This window comes from Cariama cristata, unplaced genomic scaffold (genome assembly GCF_000690535.1).
Source record: "Cariama cristata isolate BGI_N322 unplaced genomic scaffold, ASM69053v1 scaffold27809, whole genome shotgun sequence".
NCBI lineage: Eukaryota > Metazoa > Chordata > Aves > Cariamiformes > Cariamidae > Cariama > Cariama cristata.
This window is the reverse complement of record NW_009638332.1, coordinates 49222-72755: the sequence shown is the minus strand read 5'-3', so window position 1 is coordinate 72755 and position 23534 is coordinate 49222. Positions and strand designations below refer to the sequence as shown.

Sequence of the window (23534 nt, the reverse complement as noted above, 5' to 3'; positions counted from 1 at the left end):
CCGTCCGTGAAAGCAGCTTTTTATCTTTCAGTGTCAAAATGTTTTTAGGAACCAAAACCCTTCAGAAAGGTAGAGCAGGAGGTGACCGAGATGATGCTTCAAGCTTAGCAGTGGTAATAAAAAGGCATCGGAGGCGGACGGCTGAATTTTAATTTTAAGCCGGAATATTACGATACGTTAAGCGACGCAGGGGTGTTTCGCGGCCCGTCCGAACAAGTTGTGGCCGGGCATGAGAAGCCGAGGTGGGCTACCGGGCGCTCCCGGTCTCCAGACTCGGTGCCGCCACAAGCAACGGCTGCGCCGAGAAGGGCTCTGCTGGCCTCCGGGACACCGGGCAGACAATGCTTAAAGTTATTCTGTACCTCACGTACATAACTGGCTTGCAATTAAGGGTAAAGTGATAATTAATTTCGCGTTTCCTGGCTTGGTGGCTGGATTATTTTTTAATGAAAGTAAAACTAGTGTTTTGGGCTGTTTCTTCTTTTTTTTTTTTTTTTTTTTTTTTTTTTTTTGCTTACAGTAGCGTTGCAGTGTGGAAGTGTAGTTTGTAATTTAGAGATGTAAATGTACCTGGTCTTCATATCTGTGCTATAGTGGTTTTCTGTTGCTCTTTATTTCTGCCTAGGTATTTTTGTGTGTATATGTTTTGGTTTTGTTTTTTTTTTTTACAATAACTGCTGAAAGTGATTTGTAATGAGAGAAATACGTAATCGCTCCTCCCTGGTTAAACACAGTCTTGTGAATGGGATCTTGTATAAAATCTTCCTGAGCTGTGATTTAGTGTATGCAAAGTGGAGACTAAATATAAATATTTAGATCTGATATTTAGATAAATGTTTAGCTATATCTAAATATAAATATTTAGATATAACTGATGTGTTCTGTGATGAGACTGCTGAAAAAAATCTAAACAACGCTGATGCAAAACCCCAAATGGGAGGAAAGTAACAGTTTCATCTGTTTTACTTTTCAGTATCATACTGGGAAAAGTCTATTATGGCATCTGCACAGGGAAATAACGCTCAATACACATGACAATGTAAATTTACGTTCAGCAGTGGTATAGGAACAGAATCTGTTGTATGTATATTGAACAATGGAAGAGAAAAACGTATCAGTGTTTATAGTTTTTGTACATCTTTCTCAAAGAGATGTTATGCCCAAATTAAGAATTATATTCACATATTTTTGAAAAAATGGTGAATCTGAGTTATTCTTACCAGCGCTGATATTTGCTCTTGTATAGTGCTTGATATCTGGCAAGATATCACTCAGTTGTCAGAAACAAATTAAGACATACTTAGGGCTTACCTCATTGGTTGACATCATGCTCAAGCTTTCTTGTGACATTATTCTTCTGTTTGCCTTTCACTGCAGTCTTGATTCTTCTTTTAGTCCCACAAATAAGTTTTAAATATGTTGTTGAAAGACTTTCCCTTTCAATTTGTAAAAGGAGGTGCCATTGGTATCTGCAATTTGAAGACTCAATCTTATCTGAAAATCACTGAGCTCAAGAACTGTCATTTTAGTCTTCCAAATGGACAAGGATGTCTTCATTTCTCAGTAAAATGAGAGAGAATTTTCCACTTTTGTGTATTATCTTCTCAGAAATGGAAAATGTGTATGGAGTGCATTTTAAAATGAAAATTTAAAAGATCTAATTAAAGGCTTTGCATGTAATTTGTCTTTTGTGGGACTAGAAATTCTCTAATTTACTGTGCTTTGTTTAATCTACCTTAAGTTTTGTTGATAGCAATCAAGTTGTGCCATAAATGTGAAACTGTTTTACGCTTTGTTCTCTCAGTTATTTCAGTATAATATAAACCCCTTAAACCCTCAGTTAAGTTTATAGTTTGCCTAAACTTAAAAAGGCCCGACATGCCGTAGTAAGATAGTAGCAAAAATTTGCATGTAGAAGTTGATAATTGGTCATGTAATTATTCAGGAGCTTACTATGCACACAAAATTAAACATATTTAAAGAGGTATCATCTTGAAAGCTAATCAGCATTTTAAAAAGGACTTAATATCAGTTATTGCCTTTGTCCTTGAGGGCTGAGGGCTTGTTTTGCTTTATTTTAAATTCAGCATTTCGGTTTTATAGCTTACATTCCTCTCTTGTTTTGCCAGGGAAAAATGTGCAACTTTAAATAAGTAGAACTGAAAAAGTTGCTTTTTCGTTCAACTTTTCAGTTGATAGTGAGAGTGTAAGTGTGATAGGTGCAAAATACTACAAGTACTGCTGCCAAAATTGTATCCAAAAAAATATTTCTTGGAGGGGCAGAAGAAGCCCAGGCGGAAATAAATTTGCAAGTGTTTTCTTGCTCTCCTTTCCCAAGACTTCTCAGAGCTATATCCCATCCTCTGTGTCTCAGAGGTGTGTGGTTTCCAGCAGTGAAAACAACTCCTCCTGGATCTTGACAGACCAGCACTTGAATGTGTCACTGCTCACAGCTCCTTTAAAAAAAAAAAAAAAAAAAAAAAAAGGTCTTCAGAACTGTAATGGATTAAAATCCCATGAAAATGTAAGAAATGTCATCAGTCACCAGCTCTGCAGAAGTTAAAAGTAATATTGATAAAGTTTTGATGGAAAATTCTGCTTTGTGTGTTTAGTTTTGGGGGTTTTTTTGTTTGGTTGTGTTTTTTTTTTTAAATAATTCTTATCAGCTATTTAGTTCTTCAAGTTATTTCTTTGAGACTGAGTGACAGGATTTCTCCTGTTCTTTTCTTTCTGGAATACTTTTTGACGTTCTTATGTCAACAGAACTTTTGCCTCTGTTACAGATATGAACAATGACCATAGTTAACAAGCCAAAATCTTCAAAGTCTAAAAAGTCATCATCAAGGCGGTCTGACAAATCTAAGAAACCCCGTACTAAAAAAATGACATCACGCACTGCCAATTTGGGACGGGTACCACCTGCAGAAGATCCAAACAAAGTCTCTGTGGACAAAGGAGCTGGAGATGCCATTTATTGTAGATCATCTCAAAAATCTAAGCCTTTTGCCCAAAGAGATCTAGGTAAGTGTGTCTTTTCTCCTCCCCCTTCTTTTGACAGAAGGCGAAGATGCAGTTCTTAACTTGTTGCACTGCTATAAAATGGGACTATGACGAATAAAGGCTTCAGCAGTAGACTTCAATTTTGTGAATCCCCGAAGGCAACTGAAGGGACTAGTGTTGCAAAACTTAGTTTTATCTATTTGCAATCTATTTGTAACTTAGTTTTGATCTATTTACCATCAATTATGGGGAGCTTTTTATAATACACGGACTTACCTGGGTCTTTTCTGTTATGCAGAGAAAAGTACATTTTACTGTTGCTATTCATGGCTTCCATTATTCAAAGGTCTTTGAATGATAACACCTGCTCAGGAAGAGATCTGATATCTATAGGGTTACCTTCTGTGCTAGTTGCTTGGGGTTTTTTTCTGTCTTGATTGTTACATTTATTACCATATAATTACAAGTGTAAGTTTGTGGTTTAAGTTACAATAAAGAAAAAAAACTAACTGAATTAATAATCAGATTAAAGACGATAGATGGAAAGAAACCTGTCAAAAGTTACTAAAGTCAGAGTGGTAGTTTGTCTTGCTGTAGAAGAATTAAAACAAATTGATAAACTACTATCCAAAACAGTGTGTTCACCAGCAAATTCATTAAAACTCTGCGTCATAGGTTTTTGTGTTTTGGAGTATAGCTGGTTCTTCTGGGTACTCCTGCAGAATGCTACTTTTTAAATTTCCTTTTTAAAACAAAACCAATACATCTCTTTTTAAACATAATTTTCTTGCAGTTGTTAATGATGGAATTGCCCCGCCACAAAGGATTCTTTTTCCACCTGAGAAAATTTGTATGGATTGGCAACAAACACAAAGTGTTGGGGTTGGACTGCAGAATCTCGGCAACACATGTTTCCTTAATTCTACTCTACAATGTTTGACCTACACGCCTCCTCTTGCCAATTACATGCTTTCTCTTGAACACACTCAGTCATGTGAGTAGTTTCTAACATTATTATAAATCTGTTGGACAGCTCTGAATGTGAAACAACAACAGTGATTCTGTGAAAACGAGTCTTAGTTGTCCTATTTTATCTGTAGCAGCTGGCTTTGAACATGATCTTAAAGATCTTTTCCAACCTAAATGATTCTATGGTTCTATGATTATATCAAGGGGAGGCTCAGAATAGCATATAAAGTGTATTTGTTCATTTAATGCACCATGGTAAAACTTCAAAAAAAAAGATAATTTCTTGCTTTGTGTGAATAATGAAGTGCATTGTAAAGTAAGGCATTTGATGAATGTTTGGGTTTCCTGCTGGTGGAAAGGTGATAAAATTTAGGATGTTGGTGTCATAGATTCTTAGTCTTTGCAGCCTACATACTGTAATGCACTAATACTGCAATAAATGGTACGTTTAAAGAAGTTCACGTTCACTGTTGACCCATTAAAAGAAAAAAAACCCAAACCAAACACCCTAGAAAGCACTACGAGCTAATCTCTTACAAACTCAAATAGAAATTAGTATTAAAACTTAGATTGATTTTATTCTAAATAAAAGTTTGTATTTTTTAAACCCTTGAGTTTGTTTTAATTTTGTTTTTATACTTGAATTTATTTAAGCTTAGGAGCCTCTTTTTGTATTCATATATGTGTACATTTACAAAGGCACCTGTATGCTTTTTAGTCTGGTGTCATAGTATTTATTCCTAGAAATCTAACTGTGTTTTCTTACCATATATAAAAATGATTCAGTTAAGAATCCTGTCGAAAAAAGGAGGGCAGAAATACCAATACATACATGACTTTGATCTTTCCTTTGTCCCAGAGGATTCTTAGCTCTGTGTCATGTAGCTCACCTAACAGCAGCGTGCTGAAGATAACGCACGTTCTCTCTCCCTGCTGTATCATCAATGTCAATAGTGTTTCCTCACATTCTGCAGTCTGCGGAGTTCACGTTCCTGTCAGCCCTCAAAAAAATGATGTTGCAATAGTTACTTAGACTTCTCATCATAAAATGCACTTTGATACAGGCTTAATTGACATTTTTGTTCCATATAGTTCTGCATGATAAAATGTCACAAAACTGTTGGGATATTGACACCTTGGGAGAAGAGAATGTAGCATGGAGAGTGGACATTATACCTGTAGCTTAAAGATTATTATTTTTTTAGGGTTTTTTTGTAGCAATGTGTATTTGACTAGACTGGGATGCTTTCTTCTTTCACTCTTCAGGTCATGAAGAAGGATTCTGTATGATGTGCACAATGGAAACTCATATTAACCAGGTCCTATGTTGCTCTAATAATGCCATCAAACCTACATCTGTTATCAATGGCCTTAAAAGTAAGTAATTTCAGATAGTTTTATTTTTTTATATTTTTTAATTTTTCAAAGAATTATTTGATGCATATAAATGATTCTGATACTTTAAAGAAGAGAGATTTTAGAAATACCAAGTTTTCTTTCATTTTATATGAAATAAATATAATACCCTTCTTATTTATTAGGAATAGGAAAACATTTCCATTTTGGCAGTCAAGAGGATGCACATGAATTCTTATGCTTCACTGTTGATGCTTTGCAGAAAGCCTGCTTGAATGGAAGCACCAAGTAAGCATAAACAAATTAACTTTTAAATGTTCTCTAGCCTCTTTTACTCCTTTATTTACTACCAAAAATTAAAATCTATGTCTTTGGTTTTCATAAAAAGTAAAATTGTTTGAAGAGTTAACTCTGTGCCTTAAGTCACCTGAAGTCTGCTTATAATTAATTTCCAGATTGGACAGATCTTCTCAAGCAACAACACTTATTTATCAAATATTTGGAGGATATCTAAGATCCCGAGGTACTTTTGAAAAATCTTACTGTCCTTTGAGCTGGTCTGTGTCTTTTTATCGGTCTGTAGTAAAGGAGTTTGTAGTTTGACTAAAGTAATGTGTATTAAAAATTTAAATTTGCACAGTTAGTCTCCCTTGCGTATTGTTAAGTAATTGTATTTTGATTCCAGTAAAGTGCTTGAACTGCAAAGCGGTTTCGGATACGTATGAGCCATTCCTTGATATTACATTGGATATAAAGGTAAGATGTTTTGTGAATATGGGTTGAGATATGTAAAGACTTGTAGTACTTGCTAAAATGAAGTCATTTTACTTTAAAAACATATACTGTTAAAACGAAAGAGCTTGGTGGTAGACGGGAGTGGATTGGACTTTATTCTTCTGTGAAAGCTATGTAAATGGTCTCTGTGTTTGCATTGGATTTAAGCTGCAAAAATAATAATTATGTCTACGCAAGTGATGCTGTCATACTTCTTGATTATTCTGCTTCAATATACATCTATTATTAGACTCATGGGTTTGATTGTTCTCATTATTGATGCCAAAGCATACCACAGATGCCGTCGATGGCATTGCAAAATTTATTTATTTCGGAGTAGAATCATTTTCAAACGAGGTAAATGCTCAGCATACTCTGTTTCTGCCTCCTCCTTCACAGTGTTTGCTAGTTCGCATCAGGTCACTTAAGTATGAACTAGCAAAGTTCTACTGTAAAGTACTAGTAAGTGTTTGAAATTTTGCAATTCCAGTGACTTAGCGCTCTACTTTCTTACCCCTCCAGGCAGTTACATCTGTCACCAGAGCTCTCGAACAATTTGTGAAACCGGAACAACTGGACGGTGAAAATAGCTATAAGTGTAGCAAGTAAGATTATTGCTAATTACATCTTAATAGGAGATACGCGTTTAATGTATTGCATGACTTGGAGCATAAGTTATCTTTTGACTTCATTTAGAAATAAGGCAATGAGACACAGCTCTGTTGTTGTTTCATTTCATTTTGTTTATACAACTAATACGCTGAAATAGTTCAAAGTTTGGAAAATAACATGTTTGTTTCTCAGTGAGTAATTTTTGTGTTTCTGTTTGAATATTTGGAAATATATTAAAAGAGTTGTGGCCATTGGCTCACATTAGAATTTTATTCCTAGTACTGTCTACACTGGGGCTTGTCAGCCTTTGTAAGTGTGAAGTTGCACACTGAAATATTCATTTGGCCAGAAGTTAAAAGGCGTGTCCGATAAGTAGTGGTGAGCTGAAGCACAGAGCTATGGACAACGGTTTGGGGTGGGAGGCAACATCAGCTTCCTGAAGGTCCTAGCGTTCACTGTGAAACGAAGTGAGATTGAATCTCAGTGAATGGGGACACACCCAGTGATAATTAACATTAGCAACCTCTGCTGGCTCATCGAACAATGTCTTGCACAGTTCTTGAATTGTAAAACCTGTGGACTACTGTTGCCTGAAATGAGCCACCCTAAACCTAACCTGTGCTTAATGAAAGCATATGGAGTTGAGATGTCCTATATGCTGATCAATATGTAAAGTATTTCTGTGTATGTAAGAGCATTGAACACTTGTATAAGATATTTTAGCAAAATAAGTTGTTATTCAAATATAAAAGAAAAGCCAAGACCACGAGGCTCAGTTCTGTAACGTTTCTGTCTGATCCTTCTAAATGAAAAATGCAATACCTGCTTTTTGTTTTTGGAAAACTCTTAATTAGTGCATTTGAATGCAGATGTTGAATAAAGAGCATCTAATAGGCTATTAGAACAATTTCATCCCAGGTTCATTTTAGTCCATGGATCCTAGCAAGCAACATGTAATGTATGAAGAATTCTCATAGTTTACAGATTATGGCTGAGGAAGAGTAAGATAACTGAAATAAGCACCTCACATCTGAATTGCATGATCCTTCATTAGTGTGGGGTGTGATCAGTTTAGTCACACGTAAAACCAGAAGTTTCCATCTTTTTGTGAGTTTAAAAAGAAAGGTTTAGCGTATGTACTGTATCTTTTCCATTGCTAGTAAACTATTCTATTACTTTTAATTTTTTGTTGATTGACATTTTCCTTTTCTTTCCTGCTGTGAATTTTTCTAATAAAGATTACTGTCTCAAAACTTTGTATCTAATTATAAGTTTCATAGAATTTTATAAAACACTATTTTTTCCCTTTATTCTAGTCAGGTCTTGTTTTGTTTTGTTTTGTTCATTGGCATTCTCCATCAGTTTGGAAATCTCTGTCTTGTATTTTGACATCAGAATTTGAAAAGAGGCTATTTAACTCTTTCTATTTGTTAACTATCAATAGTATTTTTCTTGATGATGTAGACTGACATGTTTCAGTCTTTCTCTGTGCTAGTCGTTGAATTTCAGGGCTTACTCTGTAGGTCCTACCTCTGAGTGTGCAATGCAGCAAACTTACAATGAACAATTTTGTTTCCAAGGACTGCAGATGATTTCAGTGTCTTTCCGGGCAACCTCAGAACACGAAGACTTATTACTGTCCAGTGTCTTCCTCCTGCAGAATGACTGTTGCCTTTCAATGAATTTTTTATGTTGATATATGATCCATTTTGGAAATTATTTGCGGTTTCCAGTTCTGAGGACCGAGACCCTCTTGTTGCTCTTTGAATATTGGCATTCTTGCAGGAAGTTGGAAGACTGTATCCAGGACATGTTCAAAATAGCCACTATGGTGTAACAAGAAATGATACCTTGCCTTACATTCTGGTGATGTGCTCTAGTGAGAGATTCCTGGTCCTGCTTTGTGCCGAGTTATTGGGAAGCCTGACCTTTTTGGCATAACAAAGATACATGTTCAGACATTTGTTTGGCTATCAAAAGATAATGTTCTAAATACTTTATTCTTTGTTCTGTAGAGCTGTCCTCTTATATCCTGCTATCTTCTCTCTATTAACAAACCTGAAATGCAGTGTATGGATTTATGAAAAGAAAAAAACATATTATACAAGTAAATATCATTCAAATAGCATAAGCATGTGTGAGAGATGAAAACTTGTTTGACTTTTGGGAGAGAAAAGAATATGCTGTTAAAACATTTGTCTGTGCTTGTTTTTAAGGTGTAAAAAGATGGTTCCTGCGTCAAAGAGGTATACGATACATCGCTCTTCCAATGTTCTCACAATATCACTGAAAAGATTTGCAAATTTCACAGGTGGAAAGATCAACAAGGTATATTTACAACTGTAATGCAACTTTATCTCCATGGAATGGGAAATTTCCCAAAGATGAATACTCATTTAAAAGTTGTTAACGTTTGCAGACAATAACTGTAGACTAATAGCTATAGTCTAAGAAAAGTAAATACAACAACTATGGCTTCTTCTTTCTTTTTTAATAACAATAAAGTTCTTATGTGACCATAAGAATATACCTTACTCTTGAAGAGCTAATTCTGTGGAAAACAGTTCGCTGCAACTTAAATTTTTAAGTGTTGTTTATAACAACAGGTATCTTTTTAAATGAATCAAAAATATATTCATATAATCTTAGTCTGTGTTTTTAGAAGTGTTTTTCTCAGGCTATTCCATGAAGTATTTCAGGATAACTTTTGAATCTTCTTGGTCTGTGTTTAGGATGTAAAATATCCTGAATATTTGGATCTTCGAGCGTATATGTCCCAATCAATTGGAGAACCACTCATCTATGCTTTATATGCAGTTCTTGTACATAGTGGTTTCAACTGTAACGCAGGACACTATCTCTGCTTCATAAAGGTAGATATCAGCTTCATTTCTAACAGGGTAAAATCTGTACTGACAATTTAAAATATTACTGGTAACCACTATTTTTTGGGGAAAAGGTTGCATTATATATTTTGGTTGGTTTGTTTCAATATGTTTTGTTCTATAGTGTTCTATCTGTGATATCATTTGAAAAACATGCAGTTCATCTAGAGGTATCATTGTGTTTATTTGCAGGCCGGTAATGGACTTTGGTATCGAATGAATGATGCCTCAGTAGAGCTTTCTGATATCAAAACAGTTCTCAATCAGCAAGCTTATGTGCTTTTTTATATCAGGTAAAAAAAAAAAAAATGCATTCAGAATATGTTTACTTTCCTGTTATTGGTATTTTTCTTCTTTTCAAGTGTTTTTCTTTCTGTCCTAGGACAAGATTACTATTTGTATAATTCTGTTCTGTCTAACCTGAAATTACCCACATCATTTATTATCTTTCATTGCTTGACCTTAAACTGCACTTGTGTATGTTGCTATATATCTGCTCTCTGTAGCTGGCTAATTCAGAAAAGAGGAGAAATTAAGGCCATGGATGGTGTAAGGAAGTTACTGCTCTGAAAAGGATAGCCATTGTAGGAACACCATTATCTAATTTTCAGTTTGTAGTCTTGGTTAAGTCTTCCTTATATATCTTCTGTGTCGTATAAACTGTTCCTATAAAATTATAGGGTGGGGTTTAATTCAAGCACAGGCTGAAAGAAAAACTCTAAACTGAGATCACCACTCTTTTCCCAAGGCGCTATGATTTGACACTTGGAGAACGTGCTTTTTATTTACCAGCACCGTCGTATCCTCGTTCATTCCTTGGTCAGCGGGGGGCTAATAATAAGCAAGCTGGATTTATGGGACCACGACTTCCTCCTCATATGATTAAGGTAATTTGAGAGGGGCAGATAATGGCACCAAACTGATAGTGATTTTGAGTTTGGGGGGGGGGGGTGGTTGTTGTTGTTTTTTAGCATCTGAGTTTTATTTTCCCTCCCACATTGCAGCTCTCTTCACAGCCGTCATGGTACAGCCAGAGTTATTCAAACAGTGGCTAATCCCAAATTATGCAGCCATGCTATTTCATTACTTTATACTTCCAATTTAGCTTTCTAAAGCACTGAGAGCTATGCTCTTGAGACAATTTGTCTATTAATGCTTAAATAATTAAAAAAATATATATATTTTCACACCCCCCCAATCAGCGTCACTTTAGCTAAGACAGTGAGAACAAATTGTCTTGTTCCTTAGTACCAGAACAATTATTCCAGTGTTTTCAGGGAATGTTTAAAGGGGAAAAGAAATATATTTGGGAATAGCTCAATGTTAAGTTGTTTAGGTGGTTTTCAAAAGTGTTGCTTATTTGATACCAATATACAGTAAATCGAAAGCAGGAATTAAACACACTTGTTGCACTTACATTTGTATTTGAAGGGCGGTGTCTTTTCTTCTTAGCTGAGGCAAGTAGTAGAAATATTTATTAGGAGAATTTCATGTATTAAAAATTTAAATGCTGTGTGTTTGCACGTATCCATCTTGCAATGTCTTCCTTTTAAATACAGAATTCAAGTCATTTAAATGGAAATGGACCCCTGAAAGAGGATCCACATACTGTTGGTGGCGCCCTAAAAAGGCCGTCTTCAGCTCCGCCAACAGCTTGCATTCAAAACTGGTCAATTACCAGGCCTTCAAATACGGATCCATCAAAAAACCAGAAGATCACTATCAGTATTCGTAACAAATTGCCTACACATCAGACTATGTCACAACCTGACTGTCGTAGCAGTGCTGTGGAGGATGAGGATCTAAGCAAGCCTGTTCCTTCGTCCACGATTACAAATTCTTCTGCAGCAGAGTCTACCTCAAATGCATCTACAATGTCAGTTGCTACTAATATTTCCAAACAGGAAGTTCCTGATGAAATTTTTGTTGAGCCAGCAGTGAATGGAAATCCTAAACTCAGCTCTGATAATGCAGTCCCTTACGGTGCAGAATCTTCAGGAAAATCTGAGGAGTCGAAGGGCTTGTTTAAAAGGAGTTGCAACATAATATCTTCTAATGGAATTTTGATTGGAAAGGTGGTCCGTACATTGCAGAATTCCCATTCTTCCTGTCAGAATGCTGAAGAAGAAAGATCCCAGCATGAGCTGCCAAAAAATGATTCACTAAATGGTGCTATTAGTTTAGATAATGAATCTAAAGAAAATGGACTGAAACTTGATGATTCCACTTGCCAAGTCCAACCTGTTAAACCTTCTGAGATTTTCTTTTCTAAAACAAACGGATTGCTTGAAACAGTGAGTTACATTTGTTCCATCTAGAATTTCTCACCTATGATATATTTGGTATTCAGGAGCATTATAATGTTCCTAATTCATGTGAAATACAGAGGAAATAGCACAGATTTCGTCACAACTCTTTGTGCTATTATCCCTTTAGAATTTGCAGAGCTGAGCTGACATATGACAACATGTCAACTTAAGAGCACTTCAGCTGAGATAATACTTCATAAGTTTCGTAAACATGTTGGGGGGGGGGAGTGGGGTGATGTGTAAAATGGGGATAGTACATATAATTCGAAGTGATCTTGATTAACATCTAACGTAGAAATTTTACAAACAGTAGTTTTCTACTAAAGATAGTATGTTTTCTGTCTGTTAACTTCTGTGTTTTAATTGTAGATGCCTATAGCTTTGTCGCCGCTTCCTCAAGAAATAATCTTAGAATCTTTCACATACGGCCAGTTGAACAGCTTGTCAGAGGAAATAAGGTAAAATCAGTACATTCTGATTAAAACAAGAGTTCATACAAGTTTATAATTGTTTTACCTGTCTACTAATACTATTTAATAGAAAGATTTAAATCAGTACAGAGAATTTTACACTGTACATCTAGCGTTGCAAACATCAGCACTGAGCATATGTTATCCTGATATTAAATACAGATGGATTGGAAAACTTTCATTTCTTCATAGAATGTTTTCCCATTTTTTTCCATTGTCTGGAATACTTTTTCTATTCCTCTCTCCCTTTTTTTCCATCCTAGGATGTATGAATGTAAATTCCCACCATCTGCTGTCCCTTTTGGGAGAGAGAGGGAAATCCATGTGTTTACTTTTTTTCCAGCTGGAGGGAGAGCATATATAGTGGTATTGACTATTGATGTGATTCAGAGCAGCAAGTGAAGGGAGACAGATGTGTTGGGTGTGGGTTTTTTAATGCCGTACTTACAGGATCAGGAGGAGACAACCTCCTTCTCTGGGAGCTGAGGAAAGTGTAAGAATAGGTTTCTAAAGGGAATGTCTTTCAGAGTTTTCCAGTAGCCACCAATTTTTTTACTTAAGGGTATTTTACTCCTAACGTTCATCTTTTTCAAGTGAGAAACATGTTTTTATTTTGTGCAGTGTCCCTGGACCTCAGAAATCTTCTGAGAATGATGCTCTTATGGAGAATGTAGTGATGGAAGCACTGTTTGCCTATGAAGAATCCAGGAAGGTTCCTTCCAACTTTAGCTGTGAGGTTGAGAATCTTTTTACTCAGTCAGATTCTGAAACCATTTCTACCAAAGAAGAAGTTACTGAAAGTGTTATAACAAAAGCTGATAATGCACATCCCAATATCAATGGTCAGCACAAGGTCAGGAAAAAATCCTTGGACGCTGAAGATGAATTCCTTGGGCAGTGTGAGTCTGAAGATAGTAGAGACAAAGACAAACTAAGAACATCAAAAGAACCTGAACTTATTTCAAAAGAAAATCCTTTGTACATCAGAGGATCTCCTGAGAGCGAAGAGAAAGTAGGGCAAACTTCCTCTGTAAAGTCTGACATTGAATGTAGTTCTAAAAAACTTGCATCTCTAGATGTTACAGATAAATGCCAAGATACAAAGGACATTTCTAATAACTATGTAGAGGTACCACCTGTTAATGACTCTTCTATTACAAAGCTGGATAAAGTTTTGGAGAGTCAATTTTCTAGAGAAAATGAGGGACTGAGTAATAAAAAATGTGAAGAAGATAAACATAGGAAAAAATATAAGAAAAAACCATACGAGACTAAAAAAACTGACCAAGAGCACTACCGAAAGAAGAGAGAAAACTCAGACACTGAAGAGAAGGAGAAGCAAACCAGAAGCAAACCAGATGATCATTCCCACAAGAGAAGGTGCTCTCGCAGCATGGAAACAAATAGGCAAAATCGTCATAAGCAGGAGTATTGCAATGAAAGCAAATACAGATCTTCCCATAATGAAAGAAACAGTCCAAATAATGGCAAAAGCTCAGGAAAATATTCTCGTTATAGATCCCGAAGCAGAGAAAGAACAGAACAAGACAGGAATAGGTATTATCATTCCAAAGGAGAGAGAACTTGGAGCAGAGAAAGATACTATCAAGATGAACCACGGAGATGGGAAAAATGCAGATACTACAGTGATTATTATTCCTCTCATGGAACAAGAGATGGTAGAGAGAGAAAGTCCTTTCATTGTGATAAAGACTTTGACAAATCAAGTCAAGCTTACAACAACAGGTCACATAAGGATTATCATTGCAAAAGCAGATGGCCTCACAGCGCACTCTCCAGAGAGGAAGATGTACATCACTTTAGCAGCCACAGAGCAAACTTACATCATTGCTCAGTACCTCAGCGGCAATCTGAAAAATATTCTCGTGAAAGGCATGCACTTCCACCTGTGTCAGCCCATTCAAATTCTGAGGACTCTTCCCGGGAAAATGAAAAAGAAAGACTAAGAAATGACAAAACAAAATATAGCCACACAGAAGGAAGCGGAAGTGAAATAGAAAAGAAATGCCGAAAGATAGATGACCAAAGAATGAAAAAATATAAGAAGGTCAAGAAGAAAAAGAAGTCCAAAGATAAACATCGAGAGAAGGATTACAAGTAAGCAAGGATTCCAGCATAATCAGCAGTTTTTTCCTGATTCTTTTCTGGGTGTCATGTCTACCTTTTTTTAATTGTTTCTAAGCTATTTATATAGCATAATCTGGCTGGGGATCATGTCATTAGGTTGGTCAAGTGAAGATAGGAAAGATATTGCTGAATTGTGTTAAAACACTAGATCTGGACCACATAGTTAGAATCACATCTGCACGCCGTTCTTGATTAGGTTACAACAATATTATTTTTTTTTTAATTCTACATATTCCACAACTAGCCCCTGTTAATGATTTCTGTATAAACCAGGACCTATTGTCCTTCAGTCAGAGGGTTTGCTGCATCTAAATTAGGTTAGATGTGCAGAAATTATCACAAAATAGCTGACATGCTGCAAGTCATCACCTGTGGTAAAATAAATAACGTTTCATATATGCATCAAGTGCCACATCTGTTTTTCTATTTTTAACTTGCATGTTTCCTTCAGACTTTATGATTTGGATTTCTCTGTGCTCCGCTTTGACAATGACAATCGCAAACGTAAGAAAAAGAAGAAAAAGAAGAAACACATCAGGAAACTGAAAGGCTTCTTGGAATATTTAGATTCTCGTTTCCAGAAGAAAACACAGGAGAAGAAGGAAGAATCCTCTCCTCCAGCTGGCTATTTATGTGAGCAATACAGAAACCAGGGCAGTAAACAACCCTACAAGGAAGGGAAGCCTTCTGGTGCAGGTGAATGCAAGAAATACAGCTCCATCGCATCCAATGAGTATGTTAAAGGTAAGGGGCCACAGGATGTTTGCAGGATTCCTTTTTATTCACATAGACACTTTTACTTAAAACAATTTTTAAATGCTTGTGTGGCAAAATCTCTGCTTTATATCATGGCTTTTGAACAGTCTGCATTAATATAAAACCAAGTTGATCGGCTTCCCCCCCATTTTTAAATGACTGCTAGGAAAGAAAGTCTGAAATAAAACTGTGGAAGTGTTGAAGGGCAAGGAACTTTAATTTGATAGTTAAGTGGCAAACAAGTGGGAGAGATGCAAGATGCCTTATTAAATTCAGTCCAAGTAACTAGGGGAAAAAACCTTGGGCAGCTATATCTTGAAAAATATCTAGTAGGTAGACAGGAGGTTCAGTAGTCAAGATGGAAGTTGATGACATGAGACTTCCCAGCTAGTAATACTGTAGTGAAATACCATCCTTGTAAAAAAGACTGCCAGAGTAATTGATTTAAATAAAATACTATGTTCAGCTATTCCATAACATAGAAACAGTGCTGACTGCTTATTCAGAGTAACACAAGTTGGTGATAATACTGAAATATTGTTTCAGATGTAGATCTGCCTTCTCCTAAGCACAGTTGTTAACTCCAGAGGATGCTTCACAATTTAACACCTGGAGAGTATGTTAAATTCCTGCTATTGTTTTATTTACTTCTGGGTTTTTTCTGTTAGTGTAGGCTTAAAAATACAGAGAAGTGGGTTGATGAAACAGCTCTTTCCCAATTTTTAATATTAAAAAAAGCCAGTTTGGTGCTTCTTATAAAAAACAAAAAAAATAAATGCAAACTTGAGTGCCTGACTGAATTTACACTGAACTCTGCTGTTGCTTGTCATAATCCTGACTTGGGCTCTCAGTAGATAATACAGTTTAAATTAATTAGCTCTAGAATTATGCAAACAAGAAGATAGCACACTGCAACAAATTCAACATCTAAAATCAAATTTGACAACATTTCCCATGGAATTTTTCTGAACAACAGAAGTGTTTATTATAAAAAGAAAACTTTCTTAAATGCCCATTATCTGACATAAAGCCAGTCCCAGTTACTCCGATATTTTAAAAACCAACCCCCCCAACCATCTATTTTACTTTTACTGACAACTGAAGTAATCCCTGAAGAAGACAGCTCACTAGCCAAAAGCAAGTTTTATTTTAAAATTTTCTACATTTTATACTTACTTACAGTTTAAGAATTGGGTTAATAGTCAGTGACAATCCTGTTCATTAATAGACCAGTCTTGAAAATGTCATTCAGCATAGAAAACAGAAGAATTAATCTTCTTGCATTACAGCTGAATGCATTTCACCATTTCGAGAAGCTTAATCTTGGAAGAGATTTTAATTTTCCAAAATTTCACGTGGCTTCCACATGGAGGTAAATTGCCACAGTCAGTAGGTTCTTGCACTGAAAAGTTTGCTTAAGCCAAAGAGGAAGCGCATTTGTGGAAAAACAATGATTGTATTTTAGGACATAGACAACCAAAAGTTTTATTCTGAAAACGCAGTGTGGAGGGAAAGCTGATTGTTCACACATTCTTCTGAAAAATTTAATATATTTATCTCTTTAACAAGGAAAATTTAAGAAGGAGGACTGAATTGAGGTCTTTCAAATACTGTTGTTGTAAGAATAGACTTTTTAATGATACGAAGTCCAAATAATCCTTATTGCACTAAAAAGGTCTGTGTTCTAGCTGACAAATCAGGAACAAAACAGAAGAAAATGCGTCTGCTCTAATACTGTTTTGGCTTTAGTGAATTTTCTGGCCAGCAGATGGCAAACTCGTTTTTTTCTACAGCAGTCAAAAGGGTAGTAAGAAAGTAAATGTCTTGCATCTTATTACACAAGTCAGGGGCATTAAGATTACTGGGCCGTGTAGGTGAAAGAGATTATTTGTTGATAAATATGACATCAGTACCCCAATTTGATACACTGCTTGCAACACAAGTGGGATATGAGGGCTGTGAAAACCAATTTTTTTAAGTCATGAGAATCTCAGTATTTCTCAAGTAGGATTTTTTCTGAATGATGGAATCTAATCTCAAAAAAGGCCACTTTGGCAGTGTGTTCTTAGAGAGCATTAAACCTCTCAAACAAGCTAGGGACAGGTTAGGAACAACTGAGAAGGAATTGTTAGGTTGTGCCTTTTCACCAGGACTCATGTTACTTTGAATAAATTAATAAGGATGAAAATGGCTAGTGATAACTTGTGATTTTAAGAAAAATCCAGGTAGGATGGGAGGAGTAGCTTTAAAGTTAATTTCCTACATTTCTACATGTTCTCTCCAGTAAGTTTCCAAAGGCTTCTATTTTTGTGGGTAAGATTTGGTCAGCTTGACCACACTATAATTAGTAAAACAAGGATGCTGTCTAGGCAAAACTACTAAATTTAATTTACGTAAGGTCTACCATTTGCTATTAAAGCAGGTAGCTTTGTCCTAATACTCTGGACAGTTCACCAGTCTTAGCACAGAACTGAAATGCAGTCAGTGTAAATGTGAGGAAGCCACCTTGTCGAGTCAATTGGATCCAGTAGTGTCAGAGCAGATGGAGCTGTGTGCAGGTTTGAGACTTCTCTTGCAGAAATCAAACCACTGAGACATAGTTTTATGTTGATTGTCACAACAAGAAGTGACTGTTGCTTCCTTTTGTCTTTCAGGTGCGGAGCTTACTGATGGAAGCCTTCAACACTCAAACTAAACCTACCATCAAAACCAACAACTTTTTACCATCAAACCTGACATTACCAATATTGACCATCAAAACTTAAAATTTATTATCAGAACAATTACCATCAAGACAAAATTCAGTCATAAGTGGTGCTTAACATTTCTGTACAGAATTTTACCATGAAAGAACTTTTTTTTAGTTTTTAACTTGAGACTTTCTTTTTTAAAATATACTTCTAATCCAAAAGGGTGGAAACTTTTTACAACTGCTGAACATTGTAAATTACCACATAAATATCTCACTGATGTGAGATAATGCCCTGGAATAGACCATCTCAAATGCTGCTTAATTACAGACTCAGGTTGACTTTATGTTATTCATGTAATGTTACTCCAAGTTAGACATCTGGTGCAAGAGCGACCAGGAATTATAAAAATTGCAACTGACGGTCTGTATATTTAATTTAAAGACTTATTTAAAATTTCACAAGCTCTCAAATAACTAGAGTTTTGCAAGAGCTTCATCTTTTTTCTGTGATGTCTGACACTAGAAACTAATTTACTTCACATTTGAGTTATATTCAAGATCTGAAGAAAATCTTCTGGTTTTCAACATTGTGAAACAACGAATATGCAGTTCTGAATGTATCTCTCAAGACTATTTGTATACTCTTCCATATGTTTTTATTACATTTTCTTAATATACTGTCACTTGTCTTAAGTCTCAGTTGTCTGTTTTGTCTCTTTAAAGTGTCTAGTTACAGACAAATTCATACTGTGATTTTTATTTTTATTATTAAATGCTATCAAACTGTGATGCACTTATTATTCACTGGTCCTGCATCAGGAGATGAGTGGGGAACCTGTATTAAATACAGTTCATCTGAATAATCTGTCTGGTTTATACAAGCTGTGTTGTTCAGAGATGTCTAAAGTTTGATCTTTGTTTTTTTAAAGATAAAAAGCACTTGCCCCACTGTAAATATATAGCATGTAAAATTTATATAGTATATAAATACAGCAAAGTTAAAATGGATTTTTACTTGAGTTTTACTTGAGTTATTTAACATGCAATATGTCATGTGAATTGACAGCTTTCAGAGTGTGTTTGATACTCAAGAATTCAAATCTTCCTTTCATGGGTAAGTGAGAAGATGCTGTTGGTGTGACCCAGAGAAGATAAGTAACTTGGGACTTCAGCTGCCTAGACAAGAATGCAGAAGGCTTTCTCCTTTGAAGTTAAAAGCTTCCAAAACCAGCCAACAGGTTGGAAGCTCAGTAGTAGCCTTTTACTGATGTGTGACACTAAAAAAAAAAGGAGCAAAGTGTAATATTTTGGTACATGGAGAACACCATAAAGCCAAACCATAAGTGTACCCTGCATAATGTTCCTATGGCAACAGTTATGTGAAGTTACATAAAGTAACATGACAAAGAAACCACATACCTTTCCTGTATCTGGCTTTTTTTTACTCTTTTGTCCTCTGGCTCCAAGATTTGGTGTCTTGTCTTTTGTCTGATGAATAACTCCAGTATAAATGTAGAAAAGGAGTTTAAATGTTGGCTGCTGTACCTCACTTAAGGGCTCCAGATGCAACAACTGCCTGAACTAGCTAATAAGCAGTAAATGGAGGGAGGGCAGTCCGTGACAGCTTCAGCTAGAGCTAGGGAGAAGCAGGCTGTGCATCTGCAGCAGCATTGGCCGTTTCTCGTTGGGGGAGGTCTAATGAATCTCCTTGAGGAGCAGAGATCTGATTCCTGGCCCCCCACGTTACATTTGATTGCAGCTCATGGAAGGGAACTGGCAAAATACCTCCTTAATTTAGGGTGGCTCTTGAAGGAAACATGCTCTTAATGGAATAATCCTCATAGTTGTGGTATACTTTACTGAAACAATTATTTTGCAGTTGAAGGTTTTTCTCTCTGAAAATTTAAACCTGATAATTTAGATTAGTGTGCCTAAAGGTAGAGAAAAGAGGCCTTTTACTTACAAAAGCAGTTATAACACATGCTGTAAAGTTGAACCTTAACCTCTCAAAAAAGAAAAAAAAAAAAAGGCAATTGCCTCCCGTGTATTCTTGGCAAATGAGGAGCTATACAGTAGTATAGTTTCACACTTTATTTTTGAGAAAAATCTCCAGATTTAAGCAACAGGTCTTAGTGATAAATGAAGACATTAATATTGCAGTGGATTTACATAGAACATCACATTTTTAACAATGGTTGATACAGAGTATTTGTCATGCAAATCACTTGTGTACAACAAGTAATACTTATATCAATACATATCTGTACAGTATTTACATTTTATATTTAAACTCTAGCTAGAAACATTTTCCAAGAAAATATAGAAATGAAACTGGTAAGCCACAAGTCTTAATTTGTAGCATTTGGTCTACAACAGACCTAGCTTTTCCAGCAAGCATATCTACATAGATATGTAATAAATCTTAAAAATATGCATTGTTTTTATATATGAAGCATTATAAATGCTGCTCAGTTTACAAAGGTTCAGTTTTGTACCAGTTTAAAACAGTTCAAAATGTTAAGTGACATAGAGCTTACTTTTTGTCAGAATATTGTAAAATTTAAGTCAGTCCAGCTGAGCTTAAGTATTATATACAGTTCTCTCCCTAGATTGCACCGGCAATGTGGCTGATGTTAGTGGCGAAATGGTTTAGACGAGTGAAGCCACGCGCCTGGCAGAAGCAGTAGTGGCTCTTGCTGGCCCCTGTAGTTGTAAAGGGCAATGATAAAAACAAAGAGCTGATGAATTATGCAAATTTCAGTGCAACAGGAAGGGAGATGTCTGTTGTCCCCAGAGGACTTTTCCTCAGCATGGCCAAACCATAACAGATACTGCTTTAGGCCACCGAGCAGCTAGTCTTAGTAGCCACCCCTGGACTTGAAGCCCAATAAAAAAGGGAAAGGTTGAGAGATTTTTCTTCACCCTCGTGGATAGTACCTGATTTGGCCAAAATTTTCACAAGCCACTTTGTTTTACTGGCCTCGTGGCCAGTAGAAATTTTGGGCCAGTTTCACTCCCTGTTAATACTGTTACAAAGAACAATTGAAATCAAATATTATCACACACAAGAATGCTATTCCGTTAGCTTTGGTAAATTAAATAGATATATTGAGCACCACAAATAGCTTGTTTAAGATGTCGCATTTTAATGCTAAGAAATAATATATTCCTGCTATAATATCCTCAGTTACATGTTACTCTAAATAATTATTTCTGCTGGATATAAGAACTTCAAACTAAATACAGCAAATGAACTCTCAAGGCATTTCCTTCATGCTTATAGGCAGAGATCCTCACCTGCTTAAATAAATAGATTTTCTTAAGGGTGATATTTCAGAAGGTAAGAATCAACAAAGAAGTGCTTCATGGCTTATTAATGCTCTTGTAATCTCACATTTCTCCAGAAATACTTTATTTGCTGCTTTTCACCTTTACACTCATTAGTACCACTGATTCCGGCTTATCACTATTTGCATTACAAATCTACTTGTCCAAAGCTAAAACTGATGTATGTATTGCTTGAAAACAAAACTTGAAGGTGTAGAACAGAAGACTCAGAACAAGTGATGTTAGCAGCTCTATAATCATGCTGCTTTGCAAACATAAGACATACAACTTAATTCGTTTCTATAAAGAGTTTAAATGTGTTCCATTAAGCAACGATGTCCCCACACTGATACTTATTCAAGGATTCTACCTTCTGAGGTTGTTTCACTCCCTTGAAAGTACTTGGATTCATCCAAGCAGACGGCAGTTCCACACACTCTGGGTAAAATCTAAGGTGTAAAAAAAGTTTACTTTGTTCTTTTTCTCTCAGCCTTTCTTGTAAACATGCAATAAAGCAAAACATTCCTGGGCTGACACCCCATGCCAAACAAGGCAAATTATTAAGACAGGAACAATGAAACAGACTCTCCCTTACAGTTAAAAGGAGATTTGAAACCGATCAACTCAGTAAGTCTGTGGTTTTGTCAGTGCAGCACATTCCCCTCTCTCTCTGTATCCAGAGATGCTTCTGTAACTCCAACAAGCAAAACTGCTGTGACAAAGTATTGGGTCTCCAAAGCATCCATTGGCACAGTAGGCATGGCTCAGGTTCAACAAGTTTGTGAAAAACTGAGTACTAACATAAGCAGTAAGGTCCAAAAAAAACACTTCTTGCCCCCATTGTGGAATTAGGGGCTTTACCTTAAGAATGATATCTGCGCTATGAATAGAAAAGCATTGTAGTAAATCTGCCATAGCAGTTTACATGTTACTGAAAGACTATCAGTAGGAGCACAGAAAAATCTTCCATAAGTTTCAAAAATAAAGACATGTGCTTCTGGGGGAGTTTAGTTGCACTAGGTAATCGATGTGTAAGATTTTTATTTTTTTTTTAAGTAAAAATAAGGATGTCTATTCATTTTTTCAATTTCAACTGTTGAAGCACAGGTCTGGAAGATTGCCTTTAAGAACGCAATAAAAATATCAAACTTTTCTGTACATCCAAAGTTTGTTATCAAGCAAAGGAATGAATCTTGCTTGCTTAACCATCTAGGGCTGTATCTTACAGAAAGACTTCACCTTCCTGGTTTTTCCCTTTAAAAACATTAAATGCATGTGAAATTATTTGGGGGTCTTTTCACATGCAGAGCCTAAACTCATGCAAACCCTGTCATTTTACTCCTTTAGTAGCAATTTAGTGTTAATTAAACTACAACATATCTAAAACCTAAGAAGGATGTCACTATATAAAAAGCAGATTAAACCAGTCATTAACTCTTACTGCTTACTTTGAGTGTATAGGCAGACAGGAATGAGTTTTGGCCTACTGGCAAGTATCAAACCGCATCTGTACTTAGTGTCATGTCTACAGACTCAAACCTTTGCTGTTGGGACCTGCATATATTTCAGGGCATATCAACCAAACCCTTTGGCACAACTCGTTAACTATGCAGCTGCCAGTCTACCGCTGAGTTGCATTTCTGAAGAAGAGCAGCTATTTCCATAAAGGTAGGAGAGCGAATCCTAATTGAAAGCTGCATGCAGCTGTTCATTTACTGCAAAACACACAAGAGTTGAAAACAGATACGGAGATTGTGGGTTTTCTGCTTACAGAAAAATTAAGTGCTAGATCATGCTGTACTCCACTTTCGCTGCTGCATTTTAGTGAGAGATTAAAGTCTTATAATCACTCTTCCTTGTATGGGAAATGAGCTCAAATAATGGGTATAGGACATTTTACAGTTAGCCTCAAATTCCTTCCCTCCCAACCCAAGTAAACTGGAGTTTAATTATTTACAACTGGAGTTGTAAATAATGTAAGTGAAAACAAGGCTTCCATGTTTTCAGTTGAATTAAGTTCCAATATAATCATCTTCTGGGATTTGAAGCTTACTCCAAATTATATGCCAGTAACTATTTACCCTGAAAGGTTTTGCCAAGTTTTAATGTCATAGTAAAGTGTATATATAAAATTTACAGTTATTGTCTTCATTTAGTTTGTCCAATTTTTATATTATCACTCCTACTGTATGCTCATTTATAGGCTGATGCAGGTATACAAATTGCTGATCATGTT

The 23534-nt window shown here is 35.9% G+C and overlaps 1 protein-coding gene across 1 annotated transcript; it reads left to right on the top strand.

Moving 5' to 3' along the window:
• The first annotated feature begins 2792 nt into the window (after nucleotides 1-2792).
• USP42 (ubiquitin specific peptidase 42) lies at nucleotides 2793-17982 on the top strand. Its single transcript, XM_009708670.1, has 16 exons — nucleotides 2793-3021; nucleotides 3794-3994; nucleotides 5236-5346; nucleotides 5511-5613; nucleotides 5781-5848; nucleotides 6011-6081; nucleotides 6622-6704; nucleotides 8928-9039; nucleotides 9444-9584; nucleotides 9789-9889; nucleotides 10345-10483; nucleotides 11156-11890; nucleotides 12275-12363; nucleotides 12997-14493; nucleotides 14975-15267; nucleotides 17934-17982. Exons 1-16 carry the CDS (start codon nucleotides 2793-2795, stop codon nucleotides 17972-17974), a joined length of 4014 nt encoding a protein of 1337 aa, XP_009706972.1. The 3' UTR covers nucleotides 17975-17982.
• Nucleotides 17983-23534: the final 5552 nt, after the last annotated feature.